The sequence below is a fragment of the Ahaetulla prasina genome, chromosome 1, assembly GCF_028640845.1.
Source record: "Ahaetulla prasina isolate Xishuangbanna chromosome 1, ASM2864084v1, whole genome shotgun sequence".
Classification (NCBI taxonomy): domain Eukaryota; kingdom Metazoa; phylum Chordata; class Lepidosauria; order Squamata; family Colubridae; genus Ahaetulla; species Ahaetulla prasina.
In genome coordinates, this window is record NC_080539.1 from 256,988,589 (window position 1) to 257,010,605 (window position 22,017).

The 22,017-nt window shown below is 37.6% G+C and overlaps 1 protein-coding gene across 1 annotated transcript in view; it reads left to right on the forward strand.

The window, feature by feature from the left end:
* The first annotated feature begins 455 nt into the window (after positions 1 to 455).
* MYRF (myelin regulatory factor) overlaps positions 456 to 22,017 on the forward strand; it is a 141,645-nt gene continuing 120,083 nt past the window's right edge. Inside the window, exon 1 of the mRNA XM_058155595.1 lies at positions 456 to 719. Coding sequence (XP_058011578.1) covers positions 674 to 719 — 46 coding nt within the window. The 5' untranslated portion in view covers positions 456 to 673. The remainder of the gene's footprint in view (positions 720 to 22,017) is intronic.

Here is a 22,017-nt window from a genome sequence, read left to right on the forward strand (position 1 = left end):
TCCATTGCCGGTTCTCCAGAACTGGTCAAAACCTGCTGAAACCCACCTCTGTTGTAGGTGTGCCATCACTGGACGCTTTTAAGAAGAGACTGAACAGTCACTTGTCTGGAATGGTACAGAGTCTCCTGCTTAATCAGTGAGTTGGACTAGACGCCCTCCAAGGTCCCTTCCAACTCTGTTATTCCGTTCACCATTGTAGTAAGTAAACGAATGGCGGGGCAAGGCAGGACCTGCTGTGACTCCCAGGCAGCCGTTCGCGTCATGCCCGCTCTGGCCAGCAGAGAGCAGGAGCAATGGAGGCAGGCGGGAGGAGGAGGAGGCGGAGAAAAAGAGGCAAGGAGGGCGTGAGGGGAGAGGCTGGGGCGTCCGCAGAGCCGAAATTGAGTGCGAAGCGGCAGTGGGGGTGGGTGGGTGGGGGGAGGCCGCCGTGAAGTGCCGGCTGGGGGAGCCCGGGAGCCAATCGCCCCGGTGGAAAGCGTGTGGCTTCTGCTCAGGCGACGGAGGCACGCCCCAGCTCGGGGCCAGAGTCCGGTGGAGCCTAGTGCGAAGTCCCAGGGCGAAAAGGGCTCCGGGGCGCGCGCCGCCGGTGTTGCGCGCTCGAGGCGCCCTGGCCGGGGGGATGCCCCTGTGCGGGCTCGGCGACTAGCCCGACCGCTTGGTGCATGGCCCAGCTATGGAGGTGGTGGACGAGACCGAGGCTCTGCAGCGCTTCTTCGAAGGTAAAGGCGAGCGCGAAGCCCGGGCACGTTGCGCAGGTCGGGGAGGCGGGCGAAGCCAGCCCGCTTTCATTCTCAGCTACTCTTGGATTTGCTGGGGGAGGGGGGGGGGGATTAGCGGCACGTGAGGACTGCGGCCCCGCCGCCTCGGGTAACCCGCGTCGCCTCGGGCACCTCAGGTGTGTGGTGGGAAAGGAAGAAACTAGGGGCTTCGAGCGAGACTGACAGTGGCTTTGGAGGCTGAAACGGCGTCGAAGCAGCACTAGGAGGGCTCGCTGAGGGCGATGTCAGAAGGGGAATCCAGATACTACCGCAAACTCCGCCTCGCGAGTGGCTTTTGGAACGATTCTCTTTCCCCTCCCGATACCCCCCAAGCCCAGCTCGTATCCTCAAAATTGCACGCCTCAGTTCTTTATTTACTTTCTTCTGCCACTCCAAGCTCACCTCGCGTTAAGACTCTAATCGGGTCACGTGTTACGAACGATCCTGAGCTTGGCTTGTTGGTCTTGATTCCGTGTCCAAATTGCAGATGAAAGCTTGGAGGGACGCGGCTGAACTAAGATACGAGTCCCACAGGTATAAAACAACTGGGGGCGAAGGGAGGGAGTTTCCAAAATTCACAATGCTTAAATCAGTAATAAACTATAGAGCAGAGTCAAAAGTGGTTGTGTGTTCCTTCCACTATCTTCCTCTAAATTTCTACAATCTTTTATTATGTCGGCCTGGAAGCGTCTAATTGTTAATAATTGGTTAGAGAACCCATGTCGGAATAGAATCGGACACTGCAAAGTTATCTTTTACTTTTTCCTGTAATACATAACTGCTGGCAGAAATCCCTTGTGCAGCACATCGATCCTATATTCATTCTTAAAACCCCACAGTCATTCTCCAGTGAGCCTCAGGTCATTTGTCACATGTCAACATTATCCAGTCCTTACTAGGCTTTGAGAAGTCCCTTAATCTTCTGTAAAAGATTATATACTAATGAGGATTCCTTTCGAGTCCCCTGTGTGTCCTATTCAGCATGGCAAAGGTCTGTAGTGTAGGCAGTTTTTCCTACAAGGTTTCCATTTTGTTACCCTGACATCATCATATCTTGTGATGGATATTATTTTTTATTGCAGGACTTTAAATTGTACGGAACCCCATACCCAGAAAAATTCAGGGATTTGATCCTTTCCTCAATAGCACATTGTACCTGTTGTGTTGTGGCAAGTATCTGATTGCCACAGATCATAAATGGACCTTGCAGCCGGTTCTGCCTCTCTGAGACACACACACACACATATCTGTTTCATTCACATTTTATGCATACTCACAAAATATGAGTAGAAATTTTAAAAGGTTAATTCTGGGAGCAAAAATAACAAGTCTTGCAGCACCCTCAGTATCAGTATAGTATTAAAACATTCGGGCATAAGAATATTAGCTTTTCTGATGTTTTATTTTTTTTAATCTTTAAAAAGCTGCAACACTTTGTTTTTACCTTCTGAAAAATATTGTATAAACTTATTTATAAGACCAGTTATGCGTTATTTGAGTGCTCAGTATTTAAATTGCCTAATATATGACAATTCGGTTTTATTTTAATGTACATATAGGAATATGATCTTTTTTTAAAATAGCTACAGGAATCTCAATACTTTGGGGAAAATAAAAGTCAAAATAGGAGAGTCTGATTCTAGTATTGTTTTCCTTATTAAAATTGCCTCTTCCCTTACGGACAAATTGCTATTAGCCCCAGAGGGGGGATGTGTTATTTCACTCCTTGAGAAACTTAACAACTCCCTGCAGAGTGGTAAATGTCATTATGCACTTAATAAAAACTTTATCTTGAATTAAGTCAGCATGTTCTTGCTGAATTTATTTTAAGTCTTTGTCTCTAAGTTACTATTGTGTTGTGTTTCAAGATTTGCTTTGCTATAGTTCTTTATTTATTTTCTTCTCAATAGTTCACAAATTCTCCTGTGATTTTTTTCCCTTGTAAGGTGCTATGAAGCATCTTTTCTTGGCAGCACTTTTGTATTTGTGGGTTCAGGGGAAATATGATTTATTTCACGAATCTTGATTCCATTTCAGAAATATTGAAAACTAGTACTTCAAATCAAACCACTTTACTGATAAATAAATAGTAAGGTGTGGGGGGAAAGGCATTCCAAAGTGGCATCCTATGTGAATAATTTTTAAGTCATATCCTGCACACTTTAGTTGTGGATTGGCTGTATCACGTAATGCATTGATCAAATCCAGGGTTTGATCATTTTTACATTCCTCCGCAGTACTTCTTTTCTTGTCAACTTCCTCATGTAATGATGATGTGGCAAATGAACTAGAGCAGTTCGTAGAAATGGTAATAAACTGAAAAAGGATTTTTTTGCAGATCAAACAAATCACATCTAATAGCTTTCAACTTAATGTTCTTTGTAAACAATAATTTGCGACTTAATATTCTTTGTATACAATTGTTTGCTGCCTCTGCTAAAGTGTGGCTTGAGTTTAAGGTGCACAATATTACAACAAAATTAGTAACGATTAGCTAAAAATATAACATAATAATTAACAATATTGTAAGACACGACTTCAGTCCATCAAATCCAACTCTTTGTCCTAATTCAAATCTACTCATACTTATGTGGTGCAGAATTGCTTAAAAAAATCACCAGTCACAAAGATTTGGAATTAGATGGACATACATGCCATTGGTTTTTTTATTTCTATTTATAATTGAAAGAAAGATTTATTTTAGATGAAATACTATTTGGTTTTGAAGCTGTTAAAATTAAAATTATTTTACAATTGTAGTGTGTTAATGATGAACACCTTATAGCTAATGTATATAAAATGCTGCTGAGATTAAATTTAGAAAGTGAATATGTTAAGCATTGTGTGATTTAATGGGGAAGAAATTTTGATTATAATATAATGCTGCACCAATGGAGAAAATTGTAGACTAATGGATTACAATAAATTGAATTACATTGAATTATAATCTTAATTTTTTTGTAAAATGGTGTATTGGTGGTATTTAACAATAGATCAATTATCTAAAATGCACAAAAGTGTTTTGAATGTTTGCTGAATATGTAAGGAAGGTATTTTTAAATCATGTGTTGGATATGTGATAAGGCAAAGGAATATTGGGAACAGATCCATGTTTTAATTCAGATCCTTAAAATGGACTTACAATGGAAACGAGAAGGTTTTTTTAAAAGTACAATTGGAGAAAAAAATGGGGGGTAATTGGTATTTTATTATCGTATACATTTTCTATAGCATGAATTCTAAATGCTGAAAAATGGAAAGAACCGTTACCTCCCACAATGGAGGAATGGATTGAAAAAATGATGGAACTGACACAGATGGCAAAGTTAACTGCATTAATTAGGGAAACGAATTTACGTGATTTCCACTTGGAAACTGTTTTTAAATGTTTTGCTCAAAAGAGAAAAAAATTTGGGTTTTGATGGTTAAGGAGATCATGATTACAGAAATGGCTAATTTACTATTTTAAATAAGTAAAAAGTTGATACAATAACTGTACTATATATCTTACTGCGCTGAAAGAAATCAGAAGTCACTGCTTTCCTTGTTTTCTTTTTCTTTCCTCGATTTATCCACTTTTTCTTTCCACCTTCTTCCATTGTCTTTATTTATATTTGTATTTTATATTAAGCAAAAAAAAATCTTAATTATTTTTTTTAAAAGAATCTCCAGTCATTACAAATTTAAAAGTATTTTGGGATGTTCTCATGCTTTATTTCATTGTTCAAAATGCTTTAAAATACAAGGGATGACAAATTAATTTAACTACCAAGTGTACTTAATAACCAAGTAACTTTATTAATGTGGTGGTTTTATAGTTATTCAGAGTCTCTTGTTGTTTTACTATATGGAGTAAAATTCCCAATTTCCATAGTTCTCAAGTACAGTACATCCTTCATAAAATCCTAATTTCCCCACCTGCATTTTTAAATGGTATACTGTAAAGCAGGGGTGTCAAACTGGCGGCGTCACATGCAGGCCACGCCCACCCCAGCTCTACGAAGGGAAAAAACATCGGGAAGCATCAGTGATGGCAATGTGACACAGCGAGTTTGATACCTGTGCTCTAGCGGTAACAATGACTGATTTTGAAGGGAGAAATCTGGCAGGTCACCCTTAAACTAAAATCAAAATGATGCACTGCTGTTGAACTTCATCAGTATATATTTTTTCCCCTGAGATACAAAAGTAAAAGTTTTGGCATGTTGTCAATCTTGTATTTGTCCTAAGTGTAAATTTATACTTATTTTTTTGGAAGTCTAAATCTTTTCAGTTCCTCTGGGCTTACTCCTGAGTATCTGACTATAGTCTTAGTTTTTGGGTTAATTTTTTTGGCTTATTTGTTACCCATGTATGTTTGATGGAGTCTTGTCCAAAGTTAATAACTTTCTTCAAGTTATTAACTGTATAGTGTGAAAAAGGGATAGCTGTTGCTTTTACTTTTGTAACAAGACTATGAGAAGTACGACTTATTTAGCTCCTGCAGTCACTGAGTTGTTTTATTTTCCCTTTAGGGGAAATAGGTAGCTATTGGAAAACAAGGTAATTCTGTTTAATTCTCACGTAATGTATTTTTTGTTTGGGGATTTATTAGATGAAAGTGGAAAGAAATAGTTGTGAAAAAGACACTGTTGGATTATCAACTTGTTTCCATATATTCTTCTCTTCCTTGTCTTAGTTTCTTTTTATGGGATTTCTGATTGCTTTTAAAATAAGAACACTTGGAATAACTTCTGATTTGCTGTGTATAAAATTTATGACCGAAGTTCAGACTGAGGTGAATTGTGAAATTATTCTGAATTAATTTGGAAGGAAAATATGCACAAATGACAACTGTCAATTAAAATCCAACTTCATGCTATTCCCCCTGAATGATACACTTCAGTTATAGTGACCTACCATATATAACAACAACAACAACAACAACAACAACAACAACAGAGTTGGAAGGGACCTTGGAAGTCTTCTAGTCCAACCCCCTGCCCAGGCAGGAAACTCTACACCATTTCAGACAAATGGCTATCCAACATTTTCTTAAAAATTTCCAGTGTTGGAGCATTCACAACTTCTGCAGGAAGTTGTTCCACTTATTGATTGTTCTAACTGTCAGGAAATTTCTCCTTAGTTCTAAGTTGCTTCTCTCCTTGATCAGTTTCCACCCATTGCTTCTTGTTTTACCCTCAGGTGCTTTGGAGAATAGTTTGACTCCCTCTTCTTTGTGGCAGCCCCTGAGATATTGGAATACTGCTATCATGTCATTCCTAGTCCTTCTTTTCATTAAACTAGACATATCCAGTTCCAGCAACCGTTCTTCATATGTTTTATCCTTGAGTCCCCTAATCATCTTTGTTGCTCTTCTCTGCACTCTTTCTAGAGTCTCAACATCTTTTTTACATCGTGGCGACCAAAACTGAATGCAATATTCCAAGTGTGGCCTTACCAAGGCATTATAAAGTGGTATTAACACTTCATGTGGTCTTGATTCTATCCCTCTGTTTATGCAGCCCAGAACTGTGTTGGCTTTTTTGGCAGCTGCTGCACACTGCTGGCTCATATCTAAATGGTTGTCTACTAGGACTCCAAGATCTATTTGCTGATAAAGCCCTGATAAAGCCCTGATAAAGGGCTGGGAAGTGGCCCTGATAAAGGGCTGGGAAGTGGCTCAGGCTGCTAATGCAGCCTGTTGTTAACACACAGCTGCCTGCAATTACAATTACTGCAGGCTCGAGTCCCACCAGGCCCAAGGTTGACTCAGCCTTCCATCCTTTATAAGGTAGGTAAAATGAGGACCCAGATTGTTGGGGGGGCAATAAGTTGACTTTGTATATAAATATACAAATAGGATGAGACTATTGCCTTACACAATGTAAGCCGCCCTGAGTTTTCGGAGAAGGGCGGGATATAAATTCAAATAAAATAAAATAAAAATTGTTAAGTTCCAAAATACACTCCCAAAATTTGGTACCTCTTTTAACTGCAAATCAGAGCTCAGATTTTTAAAGCACATCATGGCCTTAAAATTGTGTGATTTTATAAACGATGATAGGAACAGTTTGCAGTTTTCTGCCTGTCACTATGGATAAAAATTCTAGGATGGCTTTATCCGCAATTAGTTATGGTAATATAAGAATTGCCTTTCAAGATCGGACAATGTGGCACTAGCCCATTACACTGTCATCTTCTCTAACATTTCCAAGTCGAAATAATGAAAAAATTATCAGTAGGTCCCCTTTATCTATTTCACCCTCCTTTATTTACTGTTTGGGTTTACTCAGTCATGGAAGGTCTTTCCGTTTAAAAAGACCATGAGCTAGCTGCCTTGCAAATCCATGCATTTGTCCTGTTCTCCTTTCAGTAATTGGACAGACATATTTAAGGCAAATATGAGGAAGCACTCCTGCTCTATGTGAGATCTGTGAATTGGTGATTTGCTGTAGATCTGATCACCTTGAGTGATATTTCGCAAACTTAAGTTTTCAAGGACAGTTTTCAGCTTTAATTAAAATCTGGCATGAATATTTGAATTGCAGAGATTTTTTTACAATCTTTTAAAGGAAATTGGGATTACAAACGGAAAAGTAACTACAATCGCTTGAGCAAACAAAGTTGACTAGTTTTTTCGAACAGCAAACAAAGATAATTGAATATGTAAGTAAGTAAGATACAAATTGATTGATATGTTTCGTTTTCTTTGTTCTACCTTGTAAGGCTTTCCCTTGTGGGAGGGATTTAAACAGTGGCTAGGTATTGTTAGGAAAAAATGATGGTAATTTTATTCTGTATTATAGATTACATATCAAGGAGAGGTTGGTTTAGGTAATTTACAAGATCATTCCAGTTCTGTGATTATAAGATGATAAACTACTAATCGACTGGCCAAAAACAGTTTTATCCATCTTCTAACATTTCTGTTTGAATACAGTATTTTTTAAAAAATTTATTATTTATTTGGCTTTTTTAAAATATAGAACAAATCCTGTTCTCCACATCCTGGCAAGTGAATCATTCCTCAGTGATTGCGAATTACTTGAAAAGTTGGTTTCCCCCCCTAAACTTTCTAATTATCTCCAGCATTTATCATGAGGGAACTGCATTGTATGGAATGATGCATTCTTCTGTGCTACAGAAATAACTAATTATGAAAGAAAAAATATATCAATTTAAAAGACGTTGATGTCTATACTGCTGTTGTTTCCATAACAATGCCATTGAAATCAGGACAGAGTAATCTCTTTCTCTGCTGAGAATCTGAGGAAGACAACAAGCTACTGGTCAAAGTAGCTTCTACTTTATCACTTCATGTTTTTAGAGAATCCATATTGCTACAATGGATTCCTGAGCTTTCTTTCAGTTCTTGGTTATGACTTTTCTGTTGGTTTCATCTTCATTGCTACTCCTGGTGTCCAACTTTCAAGACTAGCCATAGGTTGTGTACAGAAAATATTCTGGGGATTTCAAACTAGTTGCATGTTGATGTAATTATAAGTCTTTTAAAAAAAAAAAAACTTATTTTCATTAATAGTGAATTTCTCAAGTTACAGTAGGTAGAAATAATTTCAGGTATTCAGTGATTGAATGGCATTTTTTTTACAACAAATTCTGAGTTAAGCAGATCTGTTCATTCTATACTATTTAATTTTTAAGCATATTTTCTATATCCGTGTACCCTTTGAAAACTGGTGATCAACATTTTTGGCATATATTATGGGAAATAAATTATTTAGGTGGATGGGCAAAAAGATATCTAGTACTTCTTTGAGAGTTTTGGAGGGAATTCTAAATTTTGAATAAAAAAGTCTATTGCTTAACTGTACAGTATATGGAAATTTAGAAATGGGATGGGCACTGTGAAGGTCTCTGAAAATTGTTGAATTTCAGTTCTCATAATATGTGATGACAGACATTGCTGATGAACAATATATGGAAGATAACACTTGCTGGAGCATTCTGATTCTTTTATTCTTGATTTAAAGAAATAAATGGACATTCAAACTTGAGAACTATTTGCAACAAGAGGTTTATTAACACTAATATCTTTCCCTTCCATCAGGGGTGAAATCCAGCAGGTTCTGACAGGTTCTGGAAACTGGTAATGGAAATTTTGAGTAGTTCAGAGAACCAGCAAATACCACCTCTGGCTGGCCCCAGAGTGGAGTGGGAATGGAGATTTTGCAATATCCTTCCCCTGCCACGCCCACCAAGCCATACTACGCCCACCAAGCCATGCCCACAGAATCCGTAGTAAAAAAAATTGGATTTCACCACTGCCCTCCATCCTTGAAAGTGATGATATTCAAAGAGAATGGCATTCCTATAGCTGTTTAAAAGCTAAACATTTGGTAGACCAAATGTTAAGGTAAAGATTTCTATCAGCTTTCCAGATCTGCAGCTACTGAATATTTTCAATACTGAATATATTCAATCCCAAAAGCCACAGGTTCTATAAACAAATTCCACTTCACTTCTGGGATCTGACTCAATTTATGAAAGACAAGTGCTCTACTGCTTTCATTTTGTTTTTAATTTCTTTTTATGTTTTTATTACAGAACATGAATTAAATAAATCCCTGATGTGCTATTCTTACTGAATTGTTGCTAGAAATATTTCTAAATATTGTAGGATAAGTATTAAACACACATCATAAAACTTAGAATAAATACTTCTTTCTGACAAAGGATATTTGTCAGAATATGACAAATACTGATATTACAGTTAAGCTTGCTAGAGTTCACTTTCTGTGAAAAACTATTCTTTGTGCGTGTAAAGATAGTGAAAGACTGTGCTGCCCATGGCTTTTCCATTTCAGGCTTTGAAATGGGTAGTACTTGCCTAACTTCTCTCAGGATGAAAAGGACCACAAAATAAAGTATGTTTGTAAAAGTAAAAAAATAAAAAAGTTGTATGTATTAAAGATTTCATGAAACAGGTAAGAATACAGTTATTTTTCCCCTGTCTGCTGTGTTTCCAGAGTGTTTACATAGAGGATTTGTATTTTATATCAAAGAGAAGTTGGGGAGTATGGGGGGGAGTGTCAGGGGAGAAGCGTCTGACCCTTGGCTGGCATCTGCTGGTAACCCTACCTTCCTCTCCATCTAACACTCACACAAGGGAAACAGTTACAACAGAGCTTAGCTATTTGGGATCCCGCTTGCTCTCTTCCCTAATTTATGAGATAAGAGCTTGTTAAAGAATGTACATTGGGAAAGATGTGCAGAGTAGCTTAAAAGGGAGAATAAATGGTGCATGGGGAGTGGGAAGGGTGGCTTGGCAACTCTCTGAAGACTTTAATAGAAGTTGGCGGTGGAGGCAGATACTTTAAAAGTGAAAACAAAAGAGACAGAATTGATTTTTTTAAAATCTGAAGTTTATACAAGTAAAAAGTTTAGTTTAAGGTGGTCTAATACAGATTGAAATTATCCACTTCAACAAAAAGGAACTGAGTTGGGCATGCAGTTGAGTAGCTGAATACTTCATGGCATGACCGAAGAATGTAAAACAGATAAAATGCTCAGGTGCTCTTCTATTCCTTGCCTGTAGTTTCAGCCATGAGGCTCTAGGAGTCTCTGATATAGATGTACTTTCAGTATGGTTTATATGACCAAGATGGGAAGGAAGAGTACAGTGAGTTTATTGGTAGAGGTAAATGGGTAGTTTAATAAAAACAATTAAACATACCATTTATTTTTACTTATTTATTTGTATCCCACCTTTATTTATTTTTATAAATAACTAAGGGGGCAAACATATCCACCACACTTGCCTCCTCCTCCTTTCTCCAACAACAACCCTGTGAGTTGGGTTGAGCTGAGAGAGAGAGAGAGCGACTGGCCCAAGGGTCACCCAACTGGCTTTTATGGCTAAGGCAGGATAAGAACTAACGGGTCTCCTGTTTTCTAGCTTGGTGCCTTAACCATTAGACCATTTCTCCAGTATCTCAGGAAAGCTTTCATATGATATTTTGATTATGGTATACTAATCACCCTGTTCAATTCATGGAATTTTATCTAAGGTTGTGTATGCATAAGGGAGATACTGCAAACCCATGTATCTGCACTGCTGTTTTCATCTCTCTCTGATTTTCTATTGTGATATAGATATATTATCCTTCACAGTATGTTGATGAAGATTCTCAGTCATCCATGTAGAGTTGTCTGAAAGTTGAGTCATTGCAATTGGACTAATTTTTATTGTTAGTTTGAGATGTTTCACTGTTCATTCAAGGAGCTTCATCAGTCAGAACAAGCCAGTTAGGCAAAGAGTTATCCTCAGATGTCAGTGATGATGATGATGATGATGATGATTAAAAAATCTTCAATTTGATTCCCAGTCTGGGACTGGTAAAAACTTTACAGCTCAAGTCCTAACCCAGGACTTAAGAGCTGTTAAGGTAGCAACTGAGTATATAGGCAGTTCCCGAGGAAGGTAGGTTTTTGCTGTCAGAATATTCACGTCTAATAAGTTCAAAATTTCATTGTATCTAAGTAACCCTTTGGGTATTGCTTCAAGGGCTCCTATTGCTAGTACAAACTACTATAATCATTGATTTTTTCCTTCACAATCACTCAGCTTCAATTTGCAATTTGCAAATCATGATATTTTGTTATTTTTTCTAGCTGTTTCTCTTCAATTTGTGTATCACCTGGTATTGCAATATCAATGAACCAGACTTTTTTCTTTTCCACAATAGTGATGTCAGGCGTGTTGTGGGCCAGATGTCTGTCTGTCTGGATCTGAAAGTTCCACAGGATCTTGATCTGTTGTTGTTCTTGTTGTTGTTTCCAGTGCTAGAAGCCCTTTTTTTGGAAATACCCTAGGTCTACATTTATCCATTTACAGGCTTGAAAGATCATTGGAAACAATAGCTTTATATGTTCATTCTGCTAAAATAATATAATGAAAACCATTCTTATTTGACTCTGGCAGGGAAACTTCAATTTACAAGCCTAAGTGAAGAAAAGGAAACATTTGCTGAATCTCATTATTTCATTCTGATCAGATTTGAAGCAAAGATGTACATAGATTCTGAATTTGACACATCTTTTCCAGTTCAGTATTTTGGCTGAGTTTAAAAGCTAATATTTTGGCTGTGACATTGTTTACATTGTTGAAAAACTATGCATGTATTTTGAGTTTTATTTAATCGAACTGATTAGAATTTTTTATGTGTATGATTTTGTTTTACGTCCAGGAAATGCCCATTGATTATAAGATGTCAGTGGGTGCCTTTGAGGGTGATCTGGTGCCAGAATGGGAGATAGTTCAGGATAAATATAATATAGAGAAAGAAGCACACATCAAACTAGCAAAAGAGAAACCCCACCCAGCTTCTTTGTTTCATAATTGCTTTGAGGAATATGTCTGCTTCTTTAAGGTGATTTTAGGAAAGAGTTTGACAAAGCACTAAAGGGAAAGTAAGGCAGCAGTTTGGTAACTTTTCAAATCAGTCTTTTTTATCAGTTGTGTGTATCTGAAAATGCAAACTGGAAGAATTAAATTCTTGGAAAGTGCCTCAACTGTTAATAATAGTCTATAACTGTAATAAAGGATTGCTTGCTAATAATAGGTCTTTGGAGGATTTGACAAGGAGACCAATTATAACTCTTTGAGGGATAAAAGTAGGTGAGGGATTTCTGTAGGTAATGCACAATACATCTTTTTAGGGGTTCCCAACTCTTAAAACAGACTGGATTGTCAGTATCTCTGCTTAACAGCTCAGGTGACTTTAAGTGAATGGTGAAATGACATTGCTTTAGAAGTTTCATTTTCTACCCTCCAGTCTTCCAATCTTGCTGTATTTTATGGACTGCATCCTGGAGTCTGACCCCTTTACTGCCAGCCGTGACTGCAGCTTACATTGCAAGTAGCTTTTTAGCTTCTAATTCCCTTGTGAACTATTCTGATCTTTTTGCAACACAGACCAGTGCTGACTATACTGCAACCTAAGTAGCTAATTTTAATGCTCAATTGGGGGGGGGGCAGGGGTGAAATCCAGCAGGTTCTGACAGGTTCTGGTGAACCAGTAGCGGAAATTTTGAGCAGTTCAGAAAACCAGCAAATACTACCTCTGGCTGGCCCCAGAGTGGGGTGGGAATGGAATTGACGTTACAATGGCAATGAAAAAAAGTGACTTATGACCAGTTTTTCACACTTCAGACTGTTCACATGATCAAAATTCAGGCATTTGGCAATTGGCGCATATATATGACAGTTACGAGTCATGTGATCATTTGTAACCTTCCCAGTCAGCTTCTGACAAGCAAAATCAATGAGGGAAATCAGATTCGCTTAATGACCACATGATTCACTTAACATCTGTGGCAAAAAGTTTGTAAAACAGAGCAAAACTTAGTTAACCATCTGCCTTGCTTAGCAACAGAAATTTTGGGCTCAGTTGTGGTCCTAAGTCCAGGACTGCCTGTACTGAAAATTTATCTCACCTGTTTCTACTGATAACCAGTGGATGAATCAGTACAGGATCATTTGTAAGTTTACGTACTACAGAAGATTGATTGATGTAAAAAAAAATGTCACAAAGGTCCTATTTCTGTGCAACACCGTTGGATTCTTTTTGGTTAAATGCTTCTTTCAGCTTTGAGGCCATTAACTGTTCATTTAGGAGGAATGTAATTAGGACATGTCAAATTGTTCAACTTTCAATTTCCAAACATTAGGGGTGCTTAAAAGTTGTGACATTCCTTGGGGATTGTAAAGATATTTTGGTTGCCATAATATAATTTAGGTGTGCTTGGTTAGTAACTACATAAACATCATATTTTTTTAACATTTTGTTTGTTTCATTTGTACTATTTCAGAGCAGAGGATTTAACAATTCCTTTCTCTGGTGTACTGTTGACTGATCCCATCTTCATTTGATCTTAGAGAAGAAAAATCCCCACTTTAGTCTGTTCTCATGATTTGTTCCTTTGTACAAGTTTTTAGGGCTAAAATTGCAAGCTATAGCAGCAAGTTGGCTGAGCTCTGGGCATTTTGCTTATTTTGTTTATGTCCAGTGATATTTCTCAGTGGGTTCAAAATTCCTCCACAGATATAGCAGCTGAATACATGGATAAGAACTTTTGTTTTACTGAACTTCTATTGAAATGCCCCAATAATTTTTTGGGGGGACTTAGGTCCCTACTGTGAGACTTCAGTGGCATGTAGGATGGCCTCTTATTTTTAGTTCTGGCTGGTGATTTATCAGTAAGCTAAAAAGCTTCCTGCAAATACTTTGTTTATATGGGAATTCTGTGTCAGAGGGGTCTTGTGGAACCTGGTACAGTACAAGCACATGACTGCCTCTTCTCAATAATCCCTTTGCAACCCAAATCCCAGTATGTGCCTAATCAGAGTGGGATGCTGTCGGGAGGTGGCAGTCTCCCTCCCTGACAGCCTTCCTCCTTGCCTCTTAAATAAGAAATAGAAAAACTTAAGAGGCAGTGACTAGATCAGGTCAGAGAAGCAAAATAACCTAAGGTGATGCTAGTACGGGATATCAATTGATAGTTGGTGTGAGACTTGGAAGTTGCCACCGTCAAGATGCATTGGGTCCGAACAGGTAAGTTAAAGCAGCATATAGCACTTCTCCGGTGAAGCAGCAAGGCTGATTGATTGATTCTATTTCATTTCTGGTGATTTACTGGTGAATTGGAATGCAGGAGAAAGGAAGGGATAACAGAGGCCTTCATCCAGTATCTAAATTCTCCGAAGACTAAAGAGCAGTTGTTTTAATAAGAGGTGAGAGACCCGGGCCTTCTAAGCCGAAGCTGCAGGTTGGTGTGTATATGCAAGTGGTCAATGCTAGATTTAGAAGGATAACAAGCTATTCTTGGGATTCGTTGCAGAGACGTATTAATTACAAAAATATAGGATTGTCTAGAAAGAGGCATTGAATATGTTATTGATTCTTAATTAGACCTTTCCCTCTCTTTGTTTACTCATGATTATGAATTTCTGATGATTAATTCCCATTGATTTCCTCATTGTGATTCAGTGGGCATATCCTAGAAGTTGCCTTTTTTATTTCTCAAACTTCCTGCCACAATGGGAACCATTACTGCATCTATTTGTCTGTCTCTACTCAATTCAGAGAAATGTAATATCACACATCAAGTTTACATGGGATACTACTCAACTCATTTGATCTCAGGGTAGCAATTCATTAATTGTGACTTCTCCCCAGAAAGACTTGTTGTTTTGCCTGGATCTGTTCGCTTTTAAATGCCTAGTCCTTAATGCATTGGTCTTAAATTAGGGAATCTTCTGATGAGGGTGGATGAATTCTAGGCCTTGTATAACAGCATGTGAATCCTCTAAGGTTAGGTATCTAAATCATCTCATCACAAACAGAATTTGCTCAAGTAAATGTTCTGTTTCCAAAATATTGGTTAGAAACAAATCAAGGCTGCATTTGACCCTCATGTCTAATTTCTGTATCTACTTTTGAGGGAAGGTGAATATGATCCAATTCATGTGAACGCTGTTGCATAACAGCCAAAGGTAACATAGAACAAGTGCGATGTAAAAAAAAGTACAAAATAAATGCCTCATCTGCATGTTGTCTACATTGAATGGCCACTTTCTGGCGTTTCAGATGAGAAGATTTCTTGTTCCTTCCTGGATTGTTGTGAGGATAAAATAAGGAGTTAATCCATGTACACCTTTATGCACTCTTTAATAATAAATGGGATATAAATGAAAGCAAGAAGTGCGTGGGACTGGATTCAAATCCTATGATGACTCTACCCCAGTATAGTATCCAACTGTGTCCCTATTTTTAGTATGGAAAAAGGCAAATTTTGTAGCTCAGTGAGTGAGCATAAGCATATGCAACTCCTGGAACAGGTTGCTATGTAAATTTGGTGATAGATTAAAATCATGATTTTGAGCAACATGAATTTTTGCTTAAATTGGGGATTTCAACCAATTTTAAGGATAGGCACAGGAGCACAAAGCTCCCATTTTTCAGGCCAAAAAAATCTCACTTACCTTTAAGACTTCTCAAATCCAACAAAAAACCCCAAACAACTGTACCATGCCCCTTTCAGTGATGTTATCTTACTAACAAAAGGATTTTTCTAATCTGCTGGCAGGATGTAAGGCTAAATTGCTGCTTTTGATCCAAATAGGGTTCTTAATTTGAGCTGCATTATCTAAGAGGCAATTGCTTGTGTGGTTCTTTTTATTAATATTATGATGTTGCAATATTCTGCAACTTAACGGAGAAAACTACTAAAATTGTAATTCTATTGTACACTTGAAGCTTGACTTTTTCAATGGATGCAGTCTTAGATTGCTAGGAGACTAGCTTTACACCTCTTTCTTACAATCCTCTAGAACTGGCCATATGAAGTTATAAGTACTGGATTTCTGCTCAATGGATCAGCTAAAATCTGTTGTGCAAATAAGCGGAGAAAACCATTCTCTTCCCTTCCCTTTTATTATTTCAGAAAGAGGAGATTCAAATTCTAGCATAAACTGATGCAAATAACTATTATAATACTGTGTGTTTCAGTTACATGATAAATGCTGATTCTTTTGAGGAGCAAGAGTGAAATAATTCATTTACAATTGGTGCATGTTTTGGTGTAGGTGTTCTATGACCATAAGCACTTGGTTTATCAATAACTGATGTCGGGTATACTTGAGTATCTATCTTTTGCATGTCTCTGTCATATTCTGTGTACTTTAGTATCAACAACTCATGCCAAGATAGATTATGGGAGACCGAATAAGGTGAAAAGCCTCTTTGGAATTTCCTCCTAAGATTTGGATTTAAAAAAAAAAAAAAGGCCAACACAGTTTTTATTTACTCCAATGTAAAAACAATACAGCAAAACATCGATGATTCTTAAGCTGCATTATACTCTATATAGAGACTATCTTTACTATTAAGCTTCTTTATGCCTTCCTGTAGCATTCTTTGTGTGTCTGTGTGTACCTATGAGTACCTTTCGAGGATCCTTGTTTCAATTTGTTGTAGAATTAATAGAAGTTGAAGTTTAACATTTTGGATAATCCCAGGTTGAGGAAGGGTATCTGAGCTAGCACAATCACACAAAATGCAGTAAATTGAAACATGCATGGTCAGATTTGCTCTGGTAGTGTTAACATCATCAACCAATTCAGAAGTCAGAGTTATTAAATAAGGTTTATTGTAAAAAAAAAAAAAAAGGAAAGCAACAACCAAAAACCAAAACTGCTACTCTGTAGATAGGAAAGTTGCCAGCATGGACATATACAGTACTGGTCAATTTTGATTAGTAGCAATTTAGAGCATTGTGACCTTGGATGGGAAACTTCTTTAGTCCTTTCTGAGATTGAATTTAATTTATTAGATTTGTTATGGATGTCCACTCAGAACCTTTGATGTGTAGAGCAACCGTGTTGAGATGCACACCAGTGACTCCTCCCTTAGCAATCCAGATTAATTAGCACCAAAAGCTGAATTTCTGCAATTTATTTTAATAGTGTGATTTAAATATATCCACATACACAGTTATTTTTGCACACAAAAGCTTTTAATAATTATGCTGTGAATCTGGCTCCTTTCCCTGTTAAAGAAGAAGGCATCCTTTTCCTTCAGTCCTCCCGTATTTTCCCTGACTTACTCATATTTAATGAGAACAGAAATGAAAGGCTGCTCCCAGGAACTGTTAAAACAAACACAACATGCAGCCATAATATTTTCTTTATGTTATTGGATTGTATAGAAGTGGTTGAACCCTGCACAATGGGCATTCTTGTATACCTTCATTGTATTTCAGATCTATCTGAATGCGCATTCCTTAGGAAACTGTGTGTGCAACACTCCTTTGCGGTTGCACTTTGAACAATGAGATTGATAATAATAGAGACTATATTTGAGGTTGCTTGTAGATCACCCTGATAAGGTTTTTTAAGGTATGATATCTCTGGTATAGGGATGAAAAATTACACTTGTAAGATTCTTGTTCCTTAACAGAGATTCCACAGTCTTATTAAAAGCAGTCATTATTTTCCCTTCCTTTTGAACAGGATCTACGCTTTGAGCATTTATTGATCAGTGTATCTGAACGCCCCAAGCATTGCACTCTTAGAACTGCCTTTGCTTTTTAATAAATGTCAGCTTTATTGGAAAGTTTCACTGCTTTTTTTTTCTTGGTAGCTGAAAGGATTCTTGTGAGCTTCTGCGGTTAAAAGGATTCTGGGTAAATTATTCCTTCCCTACAAAGATGATGTTGATTGGCTGAGTCCTTGCCCTTGGACTTTGTGCTCTTTTTGATAAGAACCCCAATGAGTTATATGAAGTTGAGAAATTATTAACTTGGTGTGTATGTGCCAGAGAACAGGGAAGGAGTGGCTCTCCTGAGACAAAAATTGTATCCTAATGTCACACTAATATGCTGTTACTTATAATTGAATGTAGTGCCATCAACCCTCCCTCCCCTGGTGGAATTTCCCGTCTTCTTCTCTAATACTCTGCCTCTGTTTGTTTAGTTTCTGGAAAATATTATGCAGATCCCACAACAAAATGGCTGCACTAGATAATGGGGTGAAGGCCACAGGAGAACAGCAGGGGCCTGGAAAAATACGTTTTTCACACCTACTTTCCATGTCTTAAGTAGAGCTCTGCCTGTGGCTGCTTATCATTAATGTGCTGAATCTTTTAGTTGCTTTGGCCAGTTGCTTGGGTTACGGTAATATATGAGCAACTTTCTGTGACTGGTTACCGTAACCTATCACGGGGAAGGGGGTGTTACATGCCATATTAAGCAAAACATACAACCCAATTGTGAGTTAGCTTTATATATAAGCAAGCAGTCTTAATCAGCTTTCTGCAATTTTCTTACTGCACTGCCATCTACCTAATGTCAGCTGCCATTATGTCCCATCACCAAAACTCAAAACTCAAAAGAACCACACTTAGATCAAGGACATCTTTGTTCTTTCCAGAAGTATTTTCCTGGTCCTTCTGGCACCTTCTTTTTTGGGATGGGGTCAAGCCTGTTTAATATTTTAAACCCACTTTACACAGCAATTTACTGCAGCATAATAAGGCACAGCTTTAAAGCTTTTCAACTTTCCCTGGATTTTTGCCAAATTTGAAGGGAATCCATTCAAATCGGTCTCCAGAGATTTTGTTGTTGTTGTTGTTTTAAGTGTCCATTATACTTAATTAGAGAACATTCTCTGCAGCTACCTCAAATGGAGAGAGGCAGTTGAGGAAAGATAAGCAAAGACAGTTTACTTATATCGCTAGATTAGCTTGGCCCACGTATCATACATACATAGCTGAATACAAAATTGTTATGTTGGAATGTCTTTGTGCTCCCATTCTTTTGTCCTGTGTGTTAACTATATTAATTTTGTCTTGTCTTTACAGCAGTGAATCCAGGTTTATACAAATGTACCTTTTGTTTATATTAGTATTAACACACACACACGCATACATACATATATATGTATATGTATATACATACATATATATGTTTTCTGAGGTTTTCGCGGGTGTTTGTATGTAGGTTTTTGGTTATTCGGGTTTTCTCCCGCGTAAAATTGGAAGTGTCTTGGCGACGTTTCGACGAAGTCTCATTCGTCATCTTCAGGCTTCAGCTTCGTGCTTCTGGGAGCAATGTTTGCTTGTGGGAGCAAACATTGCTCCCAGAAGCACGAAGCTGAAGCCTGAAGATGACGAATGAGACTTCGTCGAAACATCGCCAAGATACTTCCAATTTTACGCGGGAGAAAACCCGAATAACCAAAGACCTACATACATATATATACATATACATACATATATATATAATATAAATACAGCATATATATAAATGCTTGTAAGTAAGCTACAAACTTAGTCAGTGTCAGCGTATAGGGAGCAGTGAACTACAGTGAAATCCTAGTTATAAACAAGATTGTGAACCATTCATTTCCTTTACTTGATTTGACTAAACCTCCTGAATTACAAATGATGGGGAGCCTTTATATCAAATATCAGCTGGTGCATTTTCAGAAGAACAAGGAAGTGTGTTTTCATGAGCAAGTGGTACCTTCTCTCGTAGAATTGTAACCTGAAGCCTCTTCATATTGGCTGCTTATCTCACTGAACTTTGCCTGATACACAGTCAGTGTCATGGCTTAAAATGGCAGAGAAAATTCGTCAGTGAAGAACATGGAGTCTTTGTGTCAGTAGCACTAAAACACCAGTTCTAAATGAATGCATATATTTAGTTTGCTACCTTTGTTATGTATGGTATGTGTTCAAAAAGACATTTGTTGCTGTATAATTTAAACTCCGCCACCTCAGAGTTTTTAAAATCCTAATTCCTACAAATCTAGTGAGCATATTGTCATATTTTTCCCCCCTTCCTTTTGCAAAGACATTGAATGTCAGGGCTTCTGGATGGATGGATGAGTCATAGAGGAGAAGAAAGATACTTGCTCTTTATGCTGCTTTCATGGGATCCAGGCACACTTGAGTTCATTGAACTGTCCAACTCAGATCTTGTCTAAGGGTAGAGAATATATAGCTCACAGCTACATTAATGAGCAACCACAGTGCAGCTAATAGGGTTTGCATGTTAAAGCAAATTCAAATTGCATTTTTTCCCATTGGAAAATGAGTAAATATTCCAAGGCTAGGATTTATGCTTTTCTTACACATGGTTTAAAGAGGCATTGAATACTGATTATGTGCCTTGAGGTCTGTATATGCTTAGTGGAGAAAATATCTGGGGGGAGGAGGAATGGGGCATTTCTGGGATAATGTCCCAATAGCTGTCTGGAGAGATTTTTCTCCTAATGTGAAATGTGAATTTCCCCTCCAAAATCAGAGGGGAAATTCAAAATTGGTGTCTTTAATCTCCCTATAGACCTCTGAGACAGTCTTATGCCAAAGATGAGAATTTCTAATCTGAGGAAACTTGCAAATGGGCTCTAGCAAGGAGGGGCCTCAGTGCTGCTTCTCTGGCTCTGTCTGCTTCTTTTTAATGCTCATTTATGGAGTTCTTGATGCTCTCTAAGCTTGGTTATTTGCTTGCAGATGTTTTATTACCCAACTAGGTAACATCATCAGTGTTAGCAAGTTTGGGGTTTGCTCCCTGTTTATATACAGTGGTTATTTAATGCTGGTTTAATATTTAGGGCAGCTCCAGAGTTGATCTAAATCAGTGTTTTTCAAAACTGGCAACTTTTTTGTGGATTTCAGTTCCCAGTATTCTCTCATAATTCTGGAAGTTGAACCCCACAAATCTTAAAGTTGCCAACTTTGAAAAACACTGGTATAAATTCATTTGCTTCCAGTGCGTACAATTTGAGTTATTCCTTCACAAAAAGGGCAGAGATTGAGAATACAGGTAATCCTCAAATTACAACCACAATTAAGATCATAATTTCTGTTGTTATGTGAGACATTTGTTAAGTGAGTTTTGCCCCATTTTATGACCTTTCTTGCCACAGGTGTTAAGTGAATCACTGCAGTTGGTAAGTTAGTAACCCGGTTGTTAAATGAATCTGGCTGTTCCATTGACTTTCCTTGTCAGAAGGTTACAAAAGGTGGTCACATGACTTTGGGACACAGCAACATTCATAAATATGAGCCAATTGCCAAGCATCTGATTTTGATCATGTGACCATGGAGATGCTGCAAATGTAACTCTGAAAAACAGTCATAAGTTACATTTTTCAATGACATTGTAATTTGGATGGTCAGTAAATGAACTGTTATAAATCGAGGACCACCTGTACAGCTCCTTCCTGATTTCTAGCAGCAAGTCTCTTCCTGACAGCCTGTTTGAAAATACTAGAGGACTTCTGATAGATTGTCTCTACTAATCAATTTCTTAAAGAATGCCTGATGGAGTGAGAGGAGAAAACTGGATAATACTTCCAATTCTGTAACTTCTATTTCACACTAAAACTTCCTTCAAACTTTAAATATATGCCTTATATCAAGTAAGACAGACAAGAATATCTGAAATTGATATGAAATTGTATCCTTATTTTGTTTTAGTCTAATGGAGTTATAAAAAATAGATGGAAGACCATTTTAAATAATGAAAGAGCAATTTCAATTACCAGTTTAAATTACATTTTTAATGTAATTTATGCAGTTTCTTCAATGATCTAATTATAACTTATTCTTTGCATGGTTGCTATACTTCAGATGTCTTCATATACTTCATATACTGTCTTATAGTGCAAAATTACATCTGATCAAAAGACCAAAAAAAGTAGGATTAGTAATTAACAGGATTTTATTGCAAGATATCATATGGTAATATA